This window comes from Eubalaena glacialis, chromosome 5, assembly GCF_028564815.1.
Source record: "Eubalaena glacialis isolate mEubGla1 chromosome 5, mEubGla1.1.hap2.+ XY, whole genome shotgun sequence".
NCBI classification, from domain to species: domain Eukaryota; kingdom Metazoa; phylum Chordata; class Mammalia; order Artiodactyla; family Balaenidae; genus Eubalaena; species Eubalaena glacialis.
Window position 1 is genome coordinate 119094912 of NC_083720.1, and position 23984 is coordinate 119118895.

The 23984-nt window shown below is 39.3% G+C and overlaps 1 protein-coding gene across 4 annotated transcripts in view; it reads right to left on the reverse strand.

Annotated features, from left to right (window-relative positions):
* ARHGAP10 (Rho GTPase activating protein 10) overlaps positions 1-23984 on the reverse strand; it is a 322216-nt gene that overhangs the window by 178209 nt on the left and 120023 nt on the right. For all 4 annotated transcript variants that reach the window (XM_061191611.1, XM_061191609.1, XM_061191608.1 and 1 more), the window contains exons 6-10: positions 19490-19600; positions 17730-17834; positions 9086-9215; positions 5897-6003; positions 3411-3505 (exon numbers count right to left, since the gene is read on the reverse strand). In XM_061191611.1, coding sequence (XP_061047594.1) covers positions 3411-3505; positions 5897-6003; positions 9086-9215; positions 17730-17834; positions 19490-19600 — 548 coding nt within the window. The remainder of the gene's footprint in view (positions 1-3410; positions 3506-5896; positions 6004-9085; positions 9216-17729; positions 17835-19489; positions 19601-23984) is intronic.

The following is a 23984-nucleotide window of genomic DNA, read 5'->3' on the forward strand; positions in this document are numbered from 1 at the left end:
AGACTGAGCTCCAGAGGACTCCAACATCAAGAGGTCTGGGAAATGAGGAACTGGCAAAGGAGTCCAAAAAAGATGAAAAGCCAATGGGATGGGAGAAAAAGCAGGCAGGTGTGACATTATTGAGCCACGTGCAGCAAGTGTATCACAGAGGAGAGGGTGACTGGCCACGTCCGATGCTACTGCCAGGAAAGAACAAGAGGACTGAGAACTGACCACTGGCTGTAGCACAAGATCATGATGGCCTTAACAACAACAACAGAAAAACCCAGTGGAGAGGTGGAGGCAAGGGCCTGATTGAAGAGGACACAAAGGAGCACAAGAGGAAGGAAATGGGAGACCTGAATATAAGAGCTTTTTGTAGAATTTTTGGGACTTCCCTGGTGGCGCAGTGGTTAAGAATCCACCTGCCAATGCAGGGGACACGGGTTCGATCCCTGGTCCAGGAAGATCCCACATGCTGCGGAGCAATTAAGCCTGTGCACCACAACTACTGAGCCTGCGCTCTAGAGCCCGTGAGCCACAACTACTGAGCCCGTGCGTCCTAGAGCCCGTGCTCCGCAACAAAAGAAGCCACCGCAGTGAGAAGCCCGCGCACCACGATGAAGAGTAGCCCCCACTCACCGCAACTAGAGAAAGCCCCCACACAGCAACAAAGACCCAATGCAGTGAGAAAAAAAAAAAAAAAAAGAATTTCTACTGTTTATGGGAAAAACGAAATGGGCAGCAGACAAAAGAGAAGACTGGTCAAGGCAGGGTTTTTTCACTGGTGATAGTGGTGGTGTTTTTTTTAAAAGATGGATGAAATTAAGAATGGACGGTGAAACACAAACAAGGCAACAATGGGAAATAACACTTGAGGAGCAATGGCTGAAAACGGACAGGTCCCCAAATTGGGGGAGGACCAGCCTGTTTCACTGTGGAGACAGTCAAAGGATGGGAGAGCTGCAGGAGGTAGACGGTAAACACCAAGTCCAATGCTACTGAAGCTGCCAAGTGCTGTACCCAATTTCCTGCTGGGTGTATTACTGAATGGCCCACAGCAACCTAACTCAACAGGACCACAACTGAATTCATCATCTTCCTCCATCCTTATGCCTCCTGTGTTTTCCTTCTCCTCCTTCACCCTATACTCTAACATCCAATTTCTCTCTAAATTTGTCTCTAAAAGTCTCCCTCAAACAGATGCGCTGGGCTCCATTCCTGCTCCACCACACCAATCCATAACCCTTCCTACCACTCCTGCCATTTCTAAACTTTCTCTACTCTGCCAGAGTGAGTTTTGAAAAATATAACTCTATCACTCAGTGCCCTGCTTAAAACCATTTAATAGGTTAAGCTCAAAAACCTCAAGGTCAGGCCTTTACCCCCCTTCTCAAGCCTCCTCTCCCATCCTCCCTGGCTCTCTGCTCCCGGGGGGACCTCAAAGCAGACCACGCTCTCTCTTGTCTCCAGAGCTTTACATATATTATACTAATCACTCTGCCTGGAATGTGTCTCAATCCCAGCTGACTCCAAATAAACCTTCAGTTATCAATTTAGACGTCAGATCCCCTGTATGCCTTTCTTGAATCACTTAGACTAGATTAGTGGTCACTCTATACCCAGTTCCCAGAGAGCAGCTCTGAGCGTCAATGGAAATAAATTAGAGATTTCTGCAAGAAGAATGAAGCTGAGAGGGTAAGGATCCAGGCCCCCTACCCCACTTTAATAAGGGAACTCTCTTTTCTTTTCTGTTTCACATATGCATAAATGTAAAGGTTTTATTTGAAAAGAAGGCATCCCTATAAAGTAGTTTGAAAACCACTAGACTAGATCATCTCTAAGGTCTCCCCCAGTTCTGAGAGTCTCCTTACAAGATGATATCATGAGGAAAATAACTCCATAGTAACCCCTCATCAACCTTTACGAGGGATGGAAAGTAGTTATAATCGTAATAAAGATCCCGACTGAAGAAGAGCACTTGGCATGATCAAGGTCTTAGAGAAAATATAGGGCTGGACAAAAATAATATGAATTGTGTTAATATATGGAAGTACTAGAATTATCCTTTTGAAACAAAGCAGATGAATCTCATTTAACACATTTTCTAGTAGACATCATTGCTGACTCACCTCTGCCAATTATTTAGGAAACAACACACTTACATGGTTATACTTTGATGCCTGCAGCACAGTGGTTAAGAGCTTGGGTTCTAGAGGCAGATGCAAGAGTTCAAATCTCAGCTCTTCCACTTACTAGCTACGTGACCTTAGGAGAATCACTTAAGCTCTCTAGGCCCCAGTTTCTCACCACAAAATGAGAAGGATAATGTCTACCTGATAGAGCTGGGCTGAGGATGAACTGAGATAAAGCACAGAAGAATTCAGAACACTGGCACTTAGAGAAAACTCAATAAATGCTTACAATGGGTGTATGCACACATATTTATGCTCAAGTTGTATTACACAGCCCGAATCTCTTCTTAAAGTTTTTGAACCAGTCCTAACTGGCTTGAAATTTAACCTCTTTCACAATGACGTCCCCTTTCATTTTTTTCCAGTCTTGGCAAAATGCATATTAAACCATCTGTCCTTTTCGTTGTAGGGCCATATTTATCATGCTGCATAAGAGCACATTTTTAGGTACCTGGTCTTCAATTCATTTATTGGAAAGTAAAGCATAGATCTTCCCCCTCTGCACTAACACCACAGACTCAGTTATATCATCTGAGGGAAGAGGAGCATTAATTATTTTTGTATTCCTGGGTCCTGACCTAAAATGAACTTGTGTTTAAAAAATCTCATATTGTAAACTTTTATTATACAAGTATGAAACAGCGTTATCTAAAGACCATTGTTACCAAAACCAGGGCTGGCAAGGAACCTCCATAGTGTCAGCCATTAAAAAAGGAAGTATTCTACGAGTACCATGATTTTCCTTAGTGCTACAGGACACAGAAATAAATGACAGACAAGTAGTAATATTGACAAACAAGCTTTGTTTTTCTTTTTATTTTTTTTTTACTTCCTTCTCTCCAGCAAAGATTCTTTTCTAACTAAATAACTAAAAGTCATACCACAAGAAAAAATGAGAACTAGTCTTTGAATAAACAGTGTTTGCCTATGACCCTCCACCACATACAGAGTATATACATAGAAGGCTTAGATCAACAATGAAATGCTCCAAGGTCATTTTTTAAGTGACAACACTAGTTAAAATGATGCCAAACTTCAGCCAAGACTAAGTTATCACTGCACAGCTAAACATAGTGAACCAAGACGAAACAGCCCACAGTGAATACAGAGCCTGGAAAGATAACAAGATACCACTCTTCCAGGCCATAGACATCTCAGTTGCAATTAACTTCTATTTTTTTAAATCATTTTTTTAAATGACTCTTTTCATAAAGTCCAATAATGCCAATAACTTACCGGTCAGCAGCTTCTACATCAAAACAAAACCTTCTGTCGATGGAGTCAGTATGTCTTCTGGTACATTCTTTCAAAAAGAACACCTCTCCATCCCCCTGCAAAGAATTATTTTAAACATTCTCAAAAACTACAGTATAAACATATACAGAATTAAACACCCTATATTTGATAGGGGTAGGGGGAGGCAAGGTTCAGATTTTAGGTTCCTCTATCTTATTCTCTTTCGAACCAGTTTATTTAGAGTCGTAGCCATTTTTTTTTAACTTTTTATTTTATATTGAAGTATAGTTGATTAACAACATTGTGTTAGTTCCAGGTGTACAGCAAAGTGATTCAGTTATCCATATACATGTATCTATTCTTTTTCCAATTCTTTTTTGTCACTGTTCTTTTCTTAAGGTTTTCTAGATCCTGCTTTGATTACAGTAAAATTAAACCAGACCTTATGAGTGCTAATTTTAAAAGGTGGATTAACAATAGTTTCCACATGTCTATATTTGTTATTCTCTTACTGTCCCCTTGTTAAAAGAAGGATAATGTGTTTGTATGTCACATTACATTATACCATATAAAACAGTCCATATGTAACCATTTCTGGCCTATAAAAACTTCAGTTCCACAGGAATCTACCTAAAAGTACACTAAGGACCCTGGATCAGCCACTGTGGTCATCTAAAGCTGGAACCACTCCAACTATATGGTTTTGCTGTTTCCTAAAGCGAATCACCCTGAATTTATCTTTCCTGAGTTTTCGTTTAAATATGGTACCATTTACCTCCCTAAACCATCCTCACCATGCTCTTTAAGAGCATTAAAAAGAGGTAGAAAACAGGAAACAGAAGCAACGCAGAAGCATGTTCCCAGTAAGAAACTGTAAGGAGTCTGAGTAAACACTTCTAGAATATTTTAATATTTTCTGGAACATGGGGATCTCTAATATTAAACAAGCATTAGAATATAAAATTATTCAAAATATCAGAGTCATCAGGTTTTTAAATGTATTTTTTATTATTTGGTAGCTAAAACAGAAAGACACCACTAAGCAGACATGTCTTGGGACTTGACAGGAAACTCACACTCCAACCTCATGCTCAGTTTATAATTGAAATGTACAGAGATGCTGAAGTTAACCCATATTTATCCTTTTACTACAACTTTTGATCGTTATCAGTGGCCCTCTGAAATGTGAAATAATCACGGGCATTTGCTGAATGAATTGTGCACTGCTGCTGTTCATTCATGGAATTTGCTCTTTTATTATATTTGATGCTTCACTTAACAACAAATTTTGCTTTCTATGTGTCTGACACATTACGTTTGACAAACATAAATTACTGCGATCTTTAAAACAACACTACCACCACACAACAACAACAAAGACCCTCATGCTCAGTCTTAACCCATCACCCTCCAAGGGTGACATCCTCACTTCCTCCTCTTTGCTATGGACTTGACTTTCCATGTCTATTTCAATATCACAAAAATGCATTTGTATTATAAGCAGCTTTAAATATTTTTCAGGAAGATGCAAAGTATGTGTAAATACAAGTGAACTTGGGTTAATTCTGTATTCACATAAGAAAAATTATGCCCATCCACCCAGCAAGCAATGAATTAACCTTAAAATGCATTACCAGGTATGTTCAATACTAGTGGGAGGAGCTTTGTTTTGACTGCTATTGTTGCTATGAGCTGCAGCTTCTGTTTTAAAACAAAGATCACCTTTCCTACCCAGCCAGCTCCTAACGGCTTCTCGCTCTTTTCCAGCTATCACGAGTTCCTTTGCTTTTTACTTCTGTGGGAGGAGTAAGCTAAATGGGGAGTGTCTAAGTGAGAACATTAAAGTTTAAGTGAAAAACAGTAAACTTCGTTACAGATCATCTACTCTATATAATCTTTTCATTTATATGAATCTATGTGTGCACATCAGGCCTCCCGTGTAAATCCTGAGCAGACAAACCACTGAGTCATGAAAATCTGCTGTAGGTGTTAACTGGATTTTCCAATAACAGGGACACAAAATGATTCTACTCTTCTCTTTAAAAAAAAAAAAAAAAAAATCTGACCATAAAATCCCCTGCCAACAATTCAGAAAACACAGGAATTATTTTCCGGCCTATTTTATTTAAAAAAAAAAAAAAAAAAGATGTTCATTCTAAAAACAAAATGAAAGTATTTATCATGAGTGAATATAAACAACATTAAAAAGATACCCTCAAAGACCACCTCACAGAGAATATGAAGTATAAAAGCAAAGCCTTGGGACTTCCCTGGTGGTCCAGTGGGTAAGACTCTGTGCTCCCAATGCAGGGGGCCCAGGTTCGATCCCTGGTCAGGGAACTAGATCTCACATGCATGCCACAACTAAGAAGCCCACATGCCGCAACTGAAGATCCTGCGTGCTGCAACTAAGACCTGTTGCAGCCAAAATAAATAATAAATAAATAAATATTTTTTAAAATAAATAAATAAAAGCAAAGACTTACTAGTTTCCCCCCAGATCTGTGCTCGAATGGAATGATGTTGAACTTCTTGGCCGCTTTCCGATACATGCAGTAGTGTTTGACCCAGCTGGAACCAAACGGAGGAGGCCCTTCAACAAGAGACATAACTTTAAATCAACAAGAACCTACTGTATCACACAGGGAACTCTAGTCAATATTCTGTAATAACCTAAATGGGAAAAGAATTTGAGAAAGAATAGATACATATATATGTATAACTGAATCACTTTGCTGTACACCTGAAACTAACACAACATTGTTAATCAACTGTGCTCCAATATAAAATAAAAAGTAACCTGAAACTACCACAACATTGTAAATCAACTCTACTCCAATAAAAATTTAAGAAATAAAATAAAAATTAAATTAAAAAAGAAAGAAAAGAAATAGGACTTTACGGTTTTTCCTCATAAAGAAGCAGATATGCAGAGTTCCAAACACAATCCCAAAGAGGAAAAACCCAAGAAGCAGCAACTAACACAGCTCAAGGAAACAAATCAGCAACACAGCTGGTCTCAGACAAGGGAAAAACAAGGGGAAATAAGAAGGCTTGTAGAGACAGTCCTAAGAGTTTTCAGCAACACGGAAGTAATTTAAAGACATACTTTTCAAATAATTTGCTAGACTGTTATCTCATCCCTGAAAATCTCTTAATTGTAAACTATGCTTCTTGTTTGTGTCTACGTATGAAGAGTTCATGAGGGTTTCAAGAATTCCACTGAATATATGTGATGGTTTTGGATTCAATTCTGGCCTCTAAAAAATGACAGAACTGTAGAATCACAGTGCAGAGAAGCATTTAGTCTATAAATCCATCTGGTGCTTTAAATCCACTAAAGCACCTTGTAAGTAGCTGCCCTTACTAACAATGGTAAAGCTAAGCTTTTTTGCAGCATGTGGGATCTTAGTTCCCCGACCAGAGATCGAACCCGTGCCCCCTGCATTGGAAGCACAGAGTCTTAACCACTGGACCGCCAGGGAAGTCCTACTGTCTTTTTAATCTAAAAAGTATTAGGCTTAGACCAAATGCCTGAGAAATGGCAAGGCCAAACCTCAGAGTCTTTGGTCCCAAATATCAAGGTCCTTCACTGATTAAGCTGCCATCCCCTCCTGACACCACCCGACCCTACTCAACCAGCTCTGAGCAGAGAGATTAGTGATGGTTTTTCATACCATCCAAGCTTCAGGCAATACTGCAGGACAGGGTGCAACACGGACTTCAGCCTAGGACAATTCCAGCATTGAGGAGGTATATGATCCAGGAGACATTGTTTACTCCTCAGTGTTTCCATGTTCTCATTGGTAAATGGGGTGATAACAGCACTGTACACTTCATAGGGGTTTTTAATGGATTAAATGAAACAAGTTGGATAAAGAGTTTAGCACAGTGCCTGGCATACAGCTAACAAGTGAAGAATTCTGTCACTACTGTTTTTGTTGTCTTTTCAGTCCAATTGCAGCCCCATTTCTCTCAAAGCCAGTAAGTTAAGCAACAGTTATGAATCTAAAAATCAAAATTTCCTGTGATTTTTCGCTTTGGACATATAATACAAAACTTCTATCCTTCTCATGTCTCTACCCTGCATTTTTAGTTCTTTCAAATTAAATAAACAAACTGAGATTAAGACGATAAAAAAAATTAAAGGCGGAGGGAAGGATTGGGAGCTTGGGATTAACAGATGCAAACTAGTATATATAGGACGGATAAACAACAAGGTCCTATAGTACAGCACAGGCAACTGTATTCAATATCCTGTGATAAACCACAATGGAAAAGAATATGAAAAAGAATATATATGTGTATAACTGACTCACTTTGCTATACAGCAGAAATTAACACAACACTGTAAATCAACTATACTTCAATAAAATTTTTAAAAAATAAAACATTCACTCTATACACACTTCAATAGCTGTTGTGCTATTGTTCCTAATAGCACCTTTAGAAACGGCATGCTTTTACTGTTCAACCAAAATATGTAAAACTAAATTACCTCTCAGTTTTTTTGAAAAAAAAAAAAAAAAGATTAAAAAATTAGAAAAATTTAGAGTTCTGCCGTGCCAGTAACTGTTCATCATGAGCCGTGAAGACTAAGCCCACATTAAATAAGCGCAAATGGAAAAAGAACCGCTTTTCTGCGACTGCATATAACATGAACACCCATATCACATGGCTGTTCATGAGTCTCTCTGCTATGAAATTGGTCAGTTTGAAAATCCTGTCAATCAGCCACTTAACAAACAAAAACTCTAAAGCACCCCGACTACAGTGCTAAAGCACCCCGACTACACTGCCCCGTCTGTGTTTCTATTCCTACCCTGCAAATAGGTTCATCTGTACCATTTTTCTAGATTCCACATATACGCATTAATAAAGGCGGGAAGGGAGAGAAACAGGAAATACGGAAACATTTTCACATAGTCCTCCTCCTACTGACTAGCAATCAAGCTCTACAGTTGAAGAGGTAAACTTTAGGAGCTTCGTTAAAATAAGACCAAACTGTCAGAAGTCTGAAATCGCCTTGGGGTGCCTTAATTTCAAAACAAGGATACTCTACACACTGCGTAACAACTAAGACGGCAACAGTGCTGAAAATTCAGTGAGACAAGTTAGCATGTCATCTAGGAGTATTTTTTTGTAGCCATATGCAATTGCCCTGATAATTTCAACAAGAACAAAATACAATCTCAAATAAATGTGCAAAGAAATGATGTGAAAGAAGAAGAGAAATATGTCCTTCTTGACTTTAACATGAAGGAACAGGGTTATGGGGAGAGGGGTGCACACGTATATGAATGTGTGTGTGTGTCTGTGTGTGTGAGTGAGATAAAGATGGGGATGAGAGGAAATGAGGAAAAAGGTACTATCCCCACCTCGCTTTCAGTCTGTCACCAAATCCTGGCTCCCTTGCAAGCAAGTTTTAACAAAGTGTGGCACAGAATTCGGGGGGTGTGGCCGGAAAGCAGGGTGCTCACAGAGTTCCTAATCTCACCGTCCCCTCCCTAGAGCAGGAATGTGTTTTCCCCAAAAAAATCCAACGTATGCCTTCCAGGATAGGAGAGAGCAAGAAAGTGGTAGGAATAATTACTCCAAAAGTATCAGAGTAATTACAGTGAGAGTTTTAAAATAATTTTTAATTAGTTATTCATCGCTGTTGGAGAGCCTCTTACTTTTTTCCTGTACATACAGGTAGCCTTCCGCTGTGAACTGACTTGCTCGTTTGTGGTCCTTGGGATTCTGTCTAATCTTGTTCATAAGCTCTTCCACTTCTGACCTTGTTCCTTCAAAACGATTCCGTGTCTGAAAAGGATTTAAAAAACACATACAAGTTTCAAGTTCCCACAGGAGCTTCTTCATACACGGTTTTAAGTCTCTGGATAACTATAATTAAATTTGTAGTGTTTTTACAAATACATAAAGTATATTTACAAAATATACCCATCCTTTCCCATGTGTCTCTTTGTTGAGATCACTGTGCAAAGAAAAAAAATTTGTGGTTAAGTAGTTAACAGAGATATAGAAACCAAGGTTACTAGAGGTTATTTACTTTTGAAGCTTTCTAACACCAAGAATAATTCTATTATTCAACATAAGAATTCCTGGCTGCAGGTCTCACAATATTACTAAATCTTAGATTTAAAAAAAATAGGCCATAAAATATCTATCTGGGAAGTCTTTCCTTTGCAACAATCAATCTGACTCATTACTATTATATCAGCAATATGTCTAAGAATTCAGAATCTGAAAAACTTAATTCTCCTTTGCAAACTAATAAATATCAGTGTCATTTTTTCCAGGTCACGGCAATTGCACTTGAAAATGATGTTTCTTCATAGAAGAAGGAAGTAGGGGGGAATCTCACTTACAAATAATGTCTTTGATATCTAAAAAGACAAATCACATTTCTGAAGCCCAGGAGACTTGGGATGTCAATATCTCTGTCAAATGGCTAGACTGAAAATGGACATGCAAGGTGAAGTGACGAAAATACCCAGGCAAACCTAACGAGTCAGCACCACCAAGTTTCTGGACATTTCTTCCATCTACACTCAAAAATAATTGTATTAATACCGAAAAACTGCTGATGTAAAACTGTGGAAGAGCTAAGATGAAAAATTATTATTGAAATTCCTCCTCTCTCCTCCCTACAATGAAAGGGGTTACCAAGAGTTCTAAATGCAGAAAAATGATAGAATAGTACATTTTTTAGGGGGATGGAGAGTCTGATAAATGTACACTGTAAAGGGGAAACTTAACTGCAGAGGCTTATTTTAAACACAAGCTGAGAGCTTTTTTTTTTAATTTGTTTATGTACTATAAGAATGTACAGGGCTGCAAAGAGGGTGGGACTCATTTATTAATGGCTTGTTCCCTCTCCTGCCTTCCTGTTTCTCAGTCTCTGGGATTTCTTGTCCCCATCTTAATACTGATTATACCCTAATTTTATTCACCTTCTTTGTCACTTACTGAGATTCTCCCCAACCCTCACTTCTTTCTATCTCTGTGTATCTAATATTTATGCATACATACACACACATATACACACATATGTGCATGTCATATATGTATAGATGCTAGTGCACGCATGGACGCACGTGTGCACGCACACACACACACACACAATTAACTTAATGAGTTGTATCCCAACTTCTCATTATTTAAGTTAATGCTCAAATTGTCCTAGATTTGACCAGCAGAGGCCCCTTCTATCTGGCTCCTGTTTCTCTTGACATACCCCCTTAATTCTCTGAGTAACCCCTTACCTTCTGGTCCAAAAAGGTATCCCAGGTTTACCTTATACTTTCTCTGTCCGAGTCCTAGAATCAGCCATTTCTCCAAAGGAGTCGTTGTTCCTTATAGTGGAGGGTAGTATTTTTTTTTTTACTGGAGTATAATTGCTTTACAATGTTGTGTTAGTTTCTGCTGTACAGTGAAGTAAATCAGCTCTATGTATACCTATATCCCCTCCCTCTTGGACCTCCCTCCCACCCCCCATCCCACCCATCTAGGTCATCATAGGGCACCGAGCTGAGCTCCCTGTGCTATACAGCAGGTGCCCGCTAGCTATCTATTTTATACCTGGTGGTGTATTTATGTCAATCCCAATCTCCCAATTCATCCCACTTGTTCTCTACCATCTGTGTTTCTATTCCTACCCTGCAAATAGGTTCATCTGTACCATTTTTCTAGATTCCACATATACGTGTTAATATACGACATTTGTTTTTCTCTTTCTGACTTATTTCACTCTGTATGAGACTCTAGGTCCATCCACATCTCTACATAATGACCCAGTTTCATTCCTTTTTATGGCTGAGTAATATTCCATTGTAAACATGTACCACATCTTCTTTATCCATTCATCTGTCGATGGACATTTGCTTCCATGTCCTGGCTATTGTAAATAGTGCTGCAATGAACATTGGGGTGCATGTGTCTTTCTGAATTATGGTTTTCTCAGGGTGTATGCCCAGTAGTGGGATTGCTGGGTCATATGTAGTATTTAGAAACCAAGATCTGGGGACAGTGTGCTCACAGCTAAGGGAGTGCTATTGCTTCTAGGTCTTCCTGGAAGACAGACTGAGAAAATGCACGTATGTATGTATATACGTGTGTGAATACATTTATATATATACACATTTATATGTACATATACATGTCACAACTTCTATATCTAGCAATTTTAAAACCCATGAGTTCATACCATTACACTTAATTCCAATCCAGTACTTCAGGTTTCTTTCTAGCCCACCCCTTTCCAATTCTGCACATTTCTTCTCAGACGGTAAAAAACCTGGCTCCCATTATTCTCAACAGATTTACTTATTTGCTCAATTAACGTATCTGCTCAACGTAACCAATCTCCCAAATATGCCAGCCACCTCCTCTGTACATGCTGCCTCTGTACCTCCTCTGTACCTGCCTCTGTACCTCCTCTGTACATGCTGCCTCTGCACCTTCCCACCCCCACTTTCACTGCCACAGACCCCTCCATGCGGTACGCCCCGCCCTCACTGCCCTCCTTCCTCAGATGTGACTCTGCACTGGGAAGGGAAAGGAAGGTTTAGCTAAATTTTTTAATGTATCATTTTAGGCAAATTACGAATGAGGGTGAAAATTACATTTCTCAAAATTTGAGCACAAAGAGTGGCTGGAACCTAGCAATTTCCAATTCTAATTTCTGGCTGAATAGGAAGATATCATCAAATAATAATAATGTTAGACCTTAAGTGTTACAATAGGTCACATGAGAGTGTTTACACTGTGAATGACATGACTGAGAGCAGTTTACGGTGCTTTAATCCTCACAATAACCTATGAGATAGCCTAGCGTTCTCCAATGCTTACAAAACACCATTGCTGTATTTCCTTTCCTTGCATGCTTTGATAAATAAACAAATTTCCAAACCAATGAGTCTTAAGTCCTATAAATTAAATATTTCATTACATCACCTACTGGGGGGAAGAGGATTCAATGTGGAGACTGAGCTGGAATTCAGACACATCTGAGTACTTCACAAAACTGGCAGGTCAGGCTTAGCACAGGTTCACACCCATATTTAAGGAGGAAAGAAAGAGGGGGGAGAGGAGGCACTGTTCACACTAAGTTCTACCCAGAAATAAAGCTTTACAGGCAGATGGCAAAGGCTAATTCCAAGTACAGACTGCCATTTTTCATTTAAGTTTTCCCATCCTGGCCCCATGACCTCATTCAGGGAGCAAAATGATAATTAAAAATATGAAGAGGGGGCTTCCCTGGTGGCGCAGTGGTTGAGAATCTGCCTGCCAATGCAGGGGACACGGGTTCGAGCCCTGGTCTGGGAAGATCCCACATGCCGCGGAGCAACTAAGCCCGTGCACCACAACTACTGAGCCTGCGCGTTTGGAGCCTGTGCTCCGCAACAAGAGAGGTCGCGATAGTGAGAGGCCCGCGCACCGCGATGAAGAGTGGACCCCGCTCGCTGCAACTAGAGAAAGCCCTCACACAGAAACGAAGACCCAACACAGCCATAAATAAATAAGTAAATAAATAAATAAAAATTAAAAAAAAGTATCATAATACATCGCAGTATAATTGATGAATTCCTAGATTTATTACAAATCAAGATATAACTCACACAACATAAAAGTCACCATTTTAAAAAAAAAAAAATATGAAGAGGGTTTCACGAAGCAGTTGTAAAACATCAGGGGTGGGCCACCTGCAGCCTGCTTTAGTAACCTCCCAAAATAATAAAACAGAAAAGAAGGGGTAGGGTGCTAACACACACCCCTCACTGCAATCCTCAAATCATCTCAAGTGCCCTATACCCTCATGAAAGAAATGGCCAAGAAAGTAGTAAATTACAGCAATACTGAGATATAGCAGGTGAGGTAGAATGAGTGGCATGTGTTTCAAAGGTGCTGGTATTTCTGAAGGGTAAAGGTGACAGAGTAAGGAATGGAGTGCAGTGGATGCCAGGTCAACAGGTGATCAAGTCTAAACACCCGAAGGACACCTTCCATGGGAGTGAGGGGAATGCAGGTTAGAACTGTTGAGAGGTAGAGGCGAGCTGAGGTTTACCATCGGTACCTAAATCTGAGATCTTACCATTAACGGGACTCCCATGTTACCCAGAAATTGTTAAGGTCCAGGGAAGCCAAATGGCCATGTCAGGATGTTCCCCAGCTCCTATATTTACTGACCCCAGATACACCATGAGTGAACCCATTTCTACACCAACGCTAGATCTGAAACCAACCGCCTTGGGCCCTGGAATGAGCCTGCCCAAGTTCCAATGCTGCCCTGGCCTTAAAGCAGTATGACTTCAGCAAGTTCTTTTTCCTCATTGTCCTCATCTGTGAAGTAGGAATAAAAAAATCTACATCATAGGACACCTTTGAAGACTGAAAGTGTACAATCCAAAGAAAAGCACATAGGTGACACCTGGCACATGGTAACAAAATAAATGTAAGTGGCATCAGCATTATTATTATTATTTTAATTGCAATTAAGTCACTGAAAAGTGACAATTATTCCCTAACAAAGGAAAAAAGAGAATCTTCAATATCAAACTAAAATTCTGTTATTTTATATCTGAATGAAAGAGAAAGTACATTCTTAATTTTTTTGGGGGGGGGGGGATTATAAAAGCTAATTCACAACATTATAAAACAGAGAGAGGGGACAGCACAAACAGCCCTGCCTAGAGGCAAAAAGAGGAGGTATAAACAAGATTAAAAAGTGACCAGAAACTCATCTCTCAGAAACCATCACGTTCATATCGTTACAGTCACTTCCAATCTCTTTTTTTTTTCGGTAACATAGTTTATCACTTTAGTGTTCTACTTTGCTCACAAAACTGTAACAAAAATATCTGTGCATATCCTTAAATTATTCTTAACCATTCTTAGTATCTTCTAGGGACTCCTTCAGAATTCCTAAAATTTCTTAGGATTCTACTTCTTCCTGGGAAGAATTCTATTCTAGTCTCCTTTGGGGATAGAGATCACAAAATTTTTAAATTAGTTTTTTTTAATATCCTTTAACTTTGATGTAATTTACATTCTTCTGGAAAGTCTATTTTTTAAAAACCATCTTGCTCTTTTTTGCTGTCCATTAATTACTCTAGATTATGGAAAATGGAAAAAGACTGAATCTCTCTCAAAAAAAGGTCTAACCATTTTTACAACAGAAAAGGTGAAACCAGTTGGGGAAAATAGGTTATTTTCACTCTTAAATAACTTTTACCTTTTTTCTGATTATAAAACGGTTTTTGTCATTTTTTACTATAGTAAAATACCTAAAAGTTGACCAAAATTATCTCTACCATTATAGTGCACAGATAGTTAACTCTAAGATTTGGTTTCAACATTTCGGTATATTTCTTTCAATACATAAATACGCATAGCATAAAAAGTAACACACAGGAGTCAGACAGAGAAAGACAAATACCATATGATATTGCTTATATGTGGAATCTAAAAATTAATACAAATGAACTTATTTACAAAGTAGAAATAGACTCACAGATGTAGAAGATGGACTTATGGTTACCAAAGGGGAGAGGGGCGGGGAGGGAAAAATTAGGAGTTTGGGATTAACATATATACACTACTATGTATAAAATAGATAAACTACAAGGACCTACTGTATAGCACAGGGAACTCTACTCAAAATCTTATAATAACCTATAATGGAAAAGAATCTGAAAAAGAATAGATATATACATATGTATGTATAACTGAATCACTTTGCTGTACACTTGAAACTAACAACATTGTAAATCCACTATACTTCAATTAAAAAAAAAAAGTAACACACAGCTGGGATTTTTGTAATACATAGTTTTATACAGCCAACACTTTCCCTTCGATATGCTAAAAGCTGACATCATCAGGGAATGAGAGAAATGGCCAAGAAAGTAGTAAATTACAGCAATACTGAGATATAGCAGGTGAGGTAGAATGAGTGGCATGTGTTTCAAAGGTGCTGGTGTTTCTGAAGGGCAAAGAATGAGCTAGAAGCAAAAGTAAAGAGCACAGGCGACTTCCAGATCAGGTGTCCTCAACACTGAAGGTGAGGCGGAAGGCAGAGCCTCTACCTGCAGAGCTGCAGGAGCAGCCTCAGAAAGAGCCAGAACAAAAGGCAGAGAGGTGGAGGAGCCCAGGCAACTTCCTGATGACAATCCTGAAGTTCCAGAGGACACAGGAAAAGATTTTTTCCAGTACATTGTTCTTCGCCCAGCTCTTTATGGGAAATGAAAGTTACCAAGTATGTGTGTTAGGTTCTTAATAGACTGAGTTCGATATTAACCAGCTGACCCATTTCAAATGATAGGCTGTCTTCAAGTGCTGCTTACAATAGTTCATGCCTGAGTATTGCTCATTCCCGTTTAAATCTTGAATCTCGCTGAAATTATTTTGGTGTATTTAAGGTAACTATAGGCCCCTGACCCCAGGGTGGGTGTGATAAATGAACTTCCACATAAGCAAGCTGTGCATGGACAGTTTCTTTGGAGCCCCCAGGAGATGCTGATGTGTCCCCATACCTCACCCCAGACCCTGAGGCCCAGCTGGCTTCACGGGCACGTAGCCCGTGCTGTCACCCACAGCCCTGCGCTCAGAAGGTCGCGCACTTGATCTAATGCTCTGCCATCGCTGACTTGAAAGTCTTCATTTTTGAATAAGGGGCCCTGCCTCCTCATTTTACGCAAATTATGGATCAGTTATGCCTGAAGGTTCTCATCCAGGCCAGCCCTGCCCTTGACAGATGAGGTACAGACACAAGTTATACAGTTAGTGGAGGGGGGGAAAAAAGAAATCAGGATTATAACCTAATCTTCTAAACTAACTATGTAATGTTCTTTTTACAAACGCTGTGTTCTGCTGTCTACAGAAGTATTCTGATACATCACAGCATCATTAGACTAAATGTTCTACCACCTGCAGAGACACTTTTGAAGTTAGGACTAATCTACACATATACACTGTGACATATTTTTAAATTATGTTACCTTATATCACTGATCATGGAGGGTGTAGGGAGGAATCTACTCTTTTAGTCATTTAACTGAACAGAATGTAGAATCTTCAAATACAAATTGACGCGTAAATTACAAAACACAAGAGATTTCGTTACCTACGTTCCCAAATGTAGGGAACTATACCAAAATAACTTAGAAACAAAATCTACACAAAAAACATTAGTCCTCAATTTCTAAGATTATAAGACGTTGAAGGTCAGGTAGCAAACAGCACAGAGATCCCCATCCTTCTCCTTGTATGTCTTTCAGGATGAGTTGAGAGTCTGTCCCAAAACTCACTCAGTGTGTTTTTAACAAGGTTTGAAATTACACTAAACATAACTTGAATAGCTTTTCAATGAGGACACTTCCAAAATCAACGAAAGTGTTGAAAGGAAAAACATCTACCACTTTCTGATCAAAATCACATACAGTATACTGTTTAATAGTTCTCCAAAAATCTCTTTATCCAAGACCTAACAGAAACCATACATTTTCCAGGAAAACAATAAAGGGCCAACAGCAACTGTGAACACCAATACATTAGTGAATAGGCACAAAACACAGGAAAGAAATTCCACTGGAACTGTTAGTCTATCTGGGAATAAAAATCAAATAAGACATACAAGTAACAGAAGAAATTTAGATTAGACTCGAAATGCCTTAAATTTAAAGTGGAGGGCTGTTTTGTCTGTTTCATACAGAGCAGACTTAGACTTACACAACAGAGGTTATCCTTAGAACTGCCTCACAAAGTGCAGAATAACTACGTCACACTGCCACATGACTTGTTTCAAAGTTGCTAAGAGAGTAGATAGTCAAAGTTATCATAACAAGGAAAAAAAATTTTTTTAACTACACGAAGTGATAGATGTTAACTAAACTTATGCGGAAATCATCTTGCAATATAATAAGTGAAGTCATTAAGCTGTAACCCTTAAACTTACACAGTGTTGTGTCAATTATATCTCAATAAAACTGGAAAAATAAAAAATAAAGCAAATTATGTGAAATTCTGATTGTAAAAACATACTTCATGACTTTTCTGAAAAAAAGGGAAGAAAAATAAATTATAGGAAATGAATTCTTAAAAAAAAAAAAACAGAGCCGCCTGCAGCAGAATTCAGAGCCTCCCTTAGCTGGAGAACAGTTTGTTACACCAAGAACTGACCAGAAGGTGGCAGCGTAGCCTCACTTTCTCGGTACCAACAGATCAGCCTGGTCTTAGTTTAAGGCTTTTCATACACCAAAGAAATCAAAACTACACCTCTCAAACATCTTTTTTAGGAGAAAGCTTTCGTTTCCTTACATTCTGAATGTTGATCTGTAATTCCATTTTGTAGTGATTGAAGTCTTTGGCAAGTTCATGGCCTTGATGATAGAAAGTAAACATTCCCTGAAAAAATGACAGCATCTAAAACAAAGGAGAAAAGGCGACATTAGCACCCAAAAAAATCTCAGTGAACAAAATAAATTAAAAAGCCACATATTTTGCCTCATCTCATTATGATTCTATCGAAGCACAATAATTAAAAGGAAGTCACTAGAATTCAACTAAATCTAACTGCATATTATTCATTAATTGGTCCCTATAAAAAAAAAAAGGATTTGTGATTTTTTCCTTAAATATCAGAGCCATTAGACAGCTTTTACAGTATGCTGTATAGGAGAAATGGAATTCTACATCACCCATTTGTCCTTTTTAGTCAAGAGAATCTCTATATTCATTTATAATTGAAACCTTATCACTATAGGTCGATAGAACCTATAAGGAAAGTGAAATACACATCAAAGAGCTAAAAGCTCTTTCGAAGGGCACCCAGTGCAGAGTAACCTCTCTGTTTTGTTGACAAGGATGCTCAGTGACTGGAGCAGAGAGGGGCAGAGGCAGGGCAGTAATTAAGCCCTGAGTTTCCTACAAACTCTCCACCTGCCCCTCTTGATCAGAGGGCACTGCTTCTCCCCCACACGTGAGAAAATCTAGAGTAAGAGTGATTTGGGGTGAGGGTTAAGGAAATCCTGAGATTCACTGTCTTCAGAATGTCACACCACGTAATGGTAAGGAATTTGGGACTCTGACGTCAAGTGGCCAGCAGGGGTCAATTCCCAACTGGGGCAAATTACTGAAGTTTCTCTACTTCAATTTCTACATTTGCTAAGTGGGATAATTAAAATATCTCCTCAGTAGGGTACTGTGTGGAACACATGCATGATCACAGAAAAGTACTTAGAACAACCTGAACAATGACTGAGCACTGTAAATGCTCAGTAAATAAAATGTAGGCCATTATTATGATTTCACATAAAAAGAAAGCTTTAAGGAGGTTTTCTCTAATTGTTTAATTTAGGGTAATTCAATTACTCCACTGGACCGTAGCTTCCACGAATGCTAATTTTTAAAGAATCATTACTTGGTTTTTTTTGGTTTGTTGCCCAACATCATACACACAGTGGGTAAATTGTATGGCATGTGAATTACATCTCAATAAAGCTGTTTTTTAAAATCACATGCAATATAGTCTATGTTAAAATTAAAGAAATGTCAGAGTAACTCACAAAATAGTTTCAAATGTTCCACACACTGGTTCTTAACTTAGGTTGCATAAGCATTGTGAATTGTATTGGAAATAGTTGGTTACCAATAATTGCTGAAAGTACCAAGGTTTGGATGGGTGCACTTGCTTTAGAACAAACTTGAATAAAGATTATCCCATATATATCCCACGCTCACTCACATTCCAATATAATTTCTTTCATGGGGACTTTTTTTTTTAAGGGTGGAGTTACAACTAGGATGGCAGAAACTGTACCTGATTGCAGAGTCCTTGAGACCATATAGCAAAAGGAATCATACTCATTACACATTGCTGTGCAAATAAGGCCGAGAACCACTATTTAGAAGTGATTTTTTGACTTCCTGGCTCTGGGTGCACTGTGTACAATTTACGATGCCTTGCTTCGTGTTTAGGCACCACAGCCTCTAGCAACCATAAATCAGATCTTCGAAGAAACACATTCCTATTATATCACGAAATTTGACTAGCAGAGCAACTTGCTATTTATACTTACGGGTTCCACGAACTCAAACTTCTTCCTTTCTTGGATTTCCTGAAGCTTACACACGTATTCAAGAGACAGTTCGTAAAAGTGTTGCCGGTTCTGTTCCACTTGGATATCCGCCTATGTTAAAATAATGGAGGCCAGTCAAATTACAGATGGTTCGGAGTGCAACTCTTTGCCCGAGGTCTGCAAACCTACAGTCCATGGGCCAAATATATAGCCTGCTGCCTGTTATTCTAAATGAAGCTGTACTGGACCAGCACCAGGGCTACTCCTTTATGCATCTTCTATGTAGACTTCCTGCTACAACAGCTGACTTGAGTAGTTGCAACAGGGACCTCGTGATCTTCAAAAGTCTAAAATATTTACTAACCGACTCTCTGCAGAAATAGTTTGCAAACCCCTGCTCTCTGTGATGAGACTGACCCCGAAGGACTGAAGATCAAACAGTAAAAGGCACTTCATGAAAAACCTACCCAACCACAACTGACACTCGAGGTGGAACCACACATGTAGAATCCAAATTACATAAACATTATCTCCATTAACAAATCGCCTAAGAATGAAGTGGCCTGGGAAGGAGGGCTGAGCAAATTCCAGTCGCCACAGCTCTCAGGAGTGAAGGCAGCAGGTGAGGAAGTGGCGGCATCATCTCACGAACTTGGCTCTTGCAGAGAGGCCTGGGCTGGAAGCCCATCTGCAGGCAGTCACGCTCCTAAGTCCTCACCATGTCCTGTCCCCTGGGAGGGAACAGGCACCAGATGGTCAGGAGACTATTCCAAAGAAAGGTTCCAGCTTCTCTTGTCTAAGTAGAAGGGAATTGAGAGAGGGGATGGCTCCACAGAGGAACAGTAGAGAAACCTCTGGTCCTCAGGAACTGTTCTTACAAGGCATCTTGTATTTCCTAACTCGGCTAATTTTATGTCCAGAAGTATTTATCTGGACATTTCTCCAAAGAGGCCATATCTAAGCACAGAGAAAGATGCTCAACATCACTTATCATTAGGGAAATAGAAATCAAAACCGCAAGGTACCACCTCACACTTATCAAAAACAAACAAACAAAAAATATCAGAAAATAATCCAAAAAACCCAATCTCCCCCCCACCAAAATAAAAAACAAAAAAACCCCCAGAAAAATAACAAGTATTGGTGAAGATGTGGAGAAACTGAAACTTTGTGCACTGCTGGTGGGCATGTAAAATGATGCAGCTGCTATGGAAAACAGTATGGCAGTTCTCTAAAAAAAAAATTAAAAATAGAATGACCATATGATCCTGCAATTCCATTTCTGGGTATATACTCACAAAAACTGCAAGCAGGGACTCAAAGAGATTCTTGCACACACACATTCACAGCAGCATTATTCACAACAGCTAAAGGGTAGAAGCAACCAAAGTGTCCACCGACAGATGAAGGCATAAACAAAATGTGGTCTACAAAGATAATGGAATATTATTCAGCCACAGAATGCAAGGAAATTCTGGCACCTGCTACAACACGGATGAACCCTGAGGACATTATACTAAGTGAAATGAGCCAGTCACAAAAGGACAGATGCTGTATGATTTATCGTATATAAGGTACCCAGAACAGTGAAATTCATAGAGACAGGAAGTAGGATGGTGGTCGTCGGGAGCTGGGAGAACAAGGGCACTGGGGAGTTAGTGTCTAATGGGCACAGAGTTTCAGTATCTCGAGTTGAAAGGGCTCTGGAGCTGGAATGTGGTGGTTATTGACAACAGTGTGACTGCACTTAATGACACTGAATGAACTGCACGCCTGAACTTGGTTAAAATCATGCTTTGTTGTGTATATTTACCACAACAAAAAGTTTTTAATTTGGGGGAGAAAAAGTATTTATCTAACAGGTAATAATTTTTTTGGCATCATATCCTTTTTTAATTAATGTTTAACGATAATAAGAGTGTTTGTTACTAAGCCAAAATGAGAATTTCTACCTAACACTCATAAAAATCATGATTTTTTTTATGCCTCTAATATCCAGAGATGGAGAGTTCAGCCACTAGCAGTTAACAGACACAACTCCCAGGAAAAACAATGTGAGTGTGTTGAGTATTTAATAAAATGGAGATAGGGGAGGTTAAGGGTGGATTTTTCATGTTATTGTTACTGGGAAATGTCCTTCAAGAAAATGACACCAGGGTCAGATTTACCAAGGTGGTTTTTTAATTTAATTTTAGTGGATTCTCTCACCTGGTTGTGCTACTGCAATTACCCCGGCATGGCAGGTCAGCTTCTATCCACAGCTTCCTAATGTTCTGGGTGCTCAGAACCACTGTGCCAGGTGCAGCGTGATCAATCACAAGAATCCCTGGGACTGCCGTTAACCCATAATGTACAACAATGCCACAGACATCCAAATTATACCTAGCAGCACCGTCCTTTAGCCCTGACTCAGTCTAAAAGGCAATCACTATATATGTGATGTAAGAAAAAGTGTATGTGGTCTTTGTCCCAGATTCCTGGCACAAATCTCCTAAAACCCTTGGAATTTCCTGAGCGAGAGAAGTGTCTCTAGTCATTTGTAAGGAGCCCCTTTTGAGAACGCTTGAGTTGATGCTAATGAGGTGACTTAGGGTAGGGCCCCAAGATAGCACTAATTAGAGGGTTGGAACTTTCGGCTCTACCCACCCATTTCCGGGAAGACGGGAGCACTACAAATTAAGCTCTATAACAACTCTTGAACAAGAGTTCATGAGCTTCCAGGTTGGTAATGTAAAAAATTAATAAACGGAAAACTCACCGGAAGGGGGAGCTCACATGGCTTCAGACCATCGCAGAGCCCAACAAGAAGAAAGACCACTCTTCTTTCCTGGCTAGGACCCAGCCCAAGAAAAAGCCAGGGACTCTTTACTATAGCCCTCTCAATTCTCCTTCCCTCTCAACGAAAGTGTTCTCCTTCCCTTGCCGTGCAGAAACTTGCCCTTGGTTCCCCGTGGTTGCAGACCCTAAACTGCAATTCTCTGCTGATCCTGAATAAACCCATCTTTGCTGGAGAAATACCTAGCAGACTATTTATTTCAGGTTAACAGGAAACACATCCACTTGCCTAGAGAGTGACGTACCCCAGTTCCATGGGGACAGAAGTATCTGCACTTGGGACCCTTCCAGACCCCGCCCTGTGCACCTCTTCATCTGGTTGTTCATCCGTATCCTCTATATTATCTGTTATAATAAACTGCTAAACTTAACTACATGTTTCTGAGTTCTGTGAGCCACTCTAGCAAGGAAGGGGTCATAGGAACCTCTTATCTGTAGCCAGTCAGAAGCACAGGTAACAACCAGGACTTGGGACTGATGTCGGAAGTGAGGTAGTCTTTTTTTTTTTAACTGAATTACAGTTGATTTACAAGGTGTTAGTTTCTGGTGTACAGCAATGTGATTCAGTTATACATACATACACATTCTTTTTCATATTCTTTTCCATTATGGTTTATTACAGGATATTGAATATAATTCCTTGTGCTATGCATAGGACCTTATTGTTTATCCATTCTATAGATAATAGTTTGCAGCTGCTAGTCAGAAGTGGGGCAATCTTGTCCGACTGAGCCCTTAACCTGTTGGATCTGATGCTGTCTCTAGGTAGTGTCAGAGTTGAGTCAGTTGCTTGGTGGTGTTGGAAAACACACATTTGGACTATACTTTTTACTACACCAAGCAAAAGTCATTTTTTTTAAACAAACATACAATTTCAATTTGATTATCATCTCATTTCTGACCATTCCTGCTGTTAATATGCATAAAGGAAGTAGATCACTCACACAAAGATATTCAAAGGATCTATTTCTCTGGTCATATTTACTGAAACATAATTATTTGACGACTCAGTGTCGACTTAAAAAAAATGTACAACATGCGAGCTGTGAGTTCAGTTTGATTTGGGGCAAAACGAGGACTATAGCCCTGGAGCAATTAGTTCCTCAGAGCTAGGCTAGTGACTTAATCCTTGTAGAGACAGGTGGCAAGTGCCAATTTTTAATTGGCATCAGGAAACAAAAATATACTTCAAAAATCAGCAGTCATGGAATGTTCTCGAATATCCAATTCTTGTTCTAGTACAAATATTAATTAGAATTTCGGGTTGTGATGGAGGCAGAAGCCATTGTGCCCAATAAGCAGAGCTACAGGTAAAGGTACTAATAGAATTACTAAAATTGCCAGCCTGGTGTCTGCCTTAATTTCCTCCTGTTATTTTCATTGGAAACAAGAGGAAAGAATAGATAACAAGTTTCTATGCCTTTGTTCAGTATCAGTCTCAGCAACCTTTATTAATCTCTTGAGCACCTCAATTTACTGAAGATTAGCAATGTATTAGCCACTGCCAAAAGTAACCAAAATCCAAATCTAACCTTTTTCCCACTAAACAGCATCCCCCTTCTTACGGCCTTCATGCTTGCAATGGAAAGCTAGGTCAAGTGGGAGTCCGTATGTTTGTAAAGAGCAAACAGAGCAAGACAGCCAAGAATATGTAATTTAA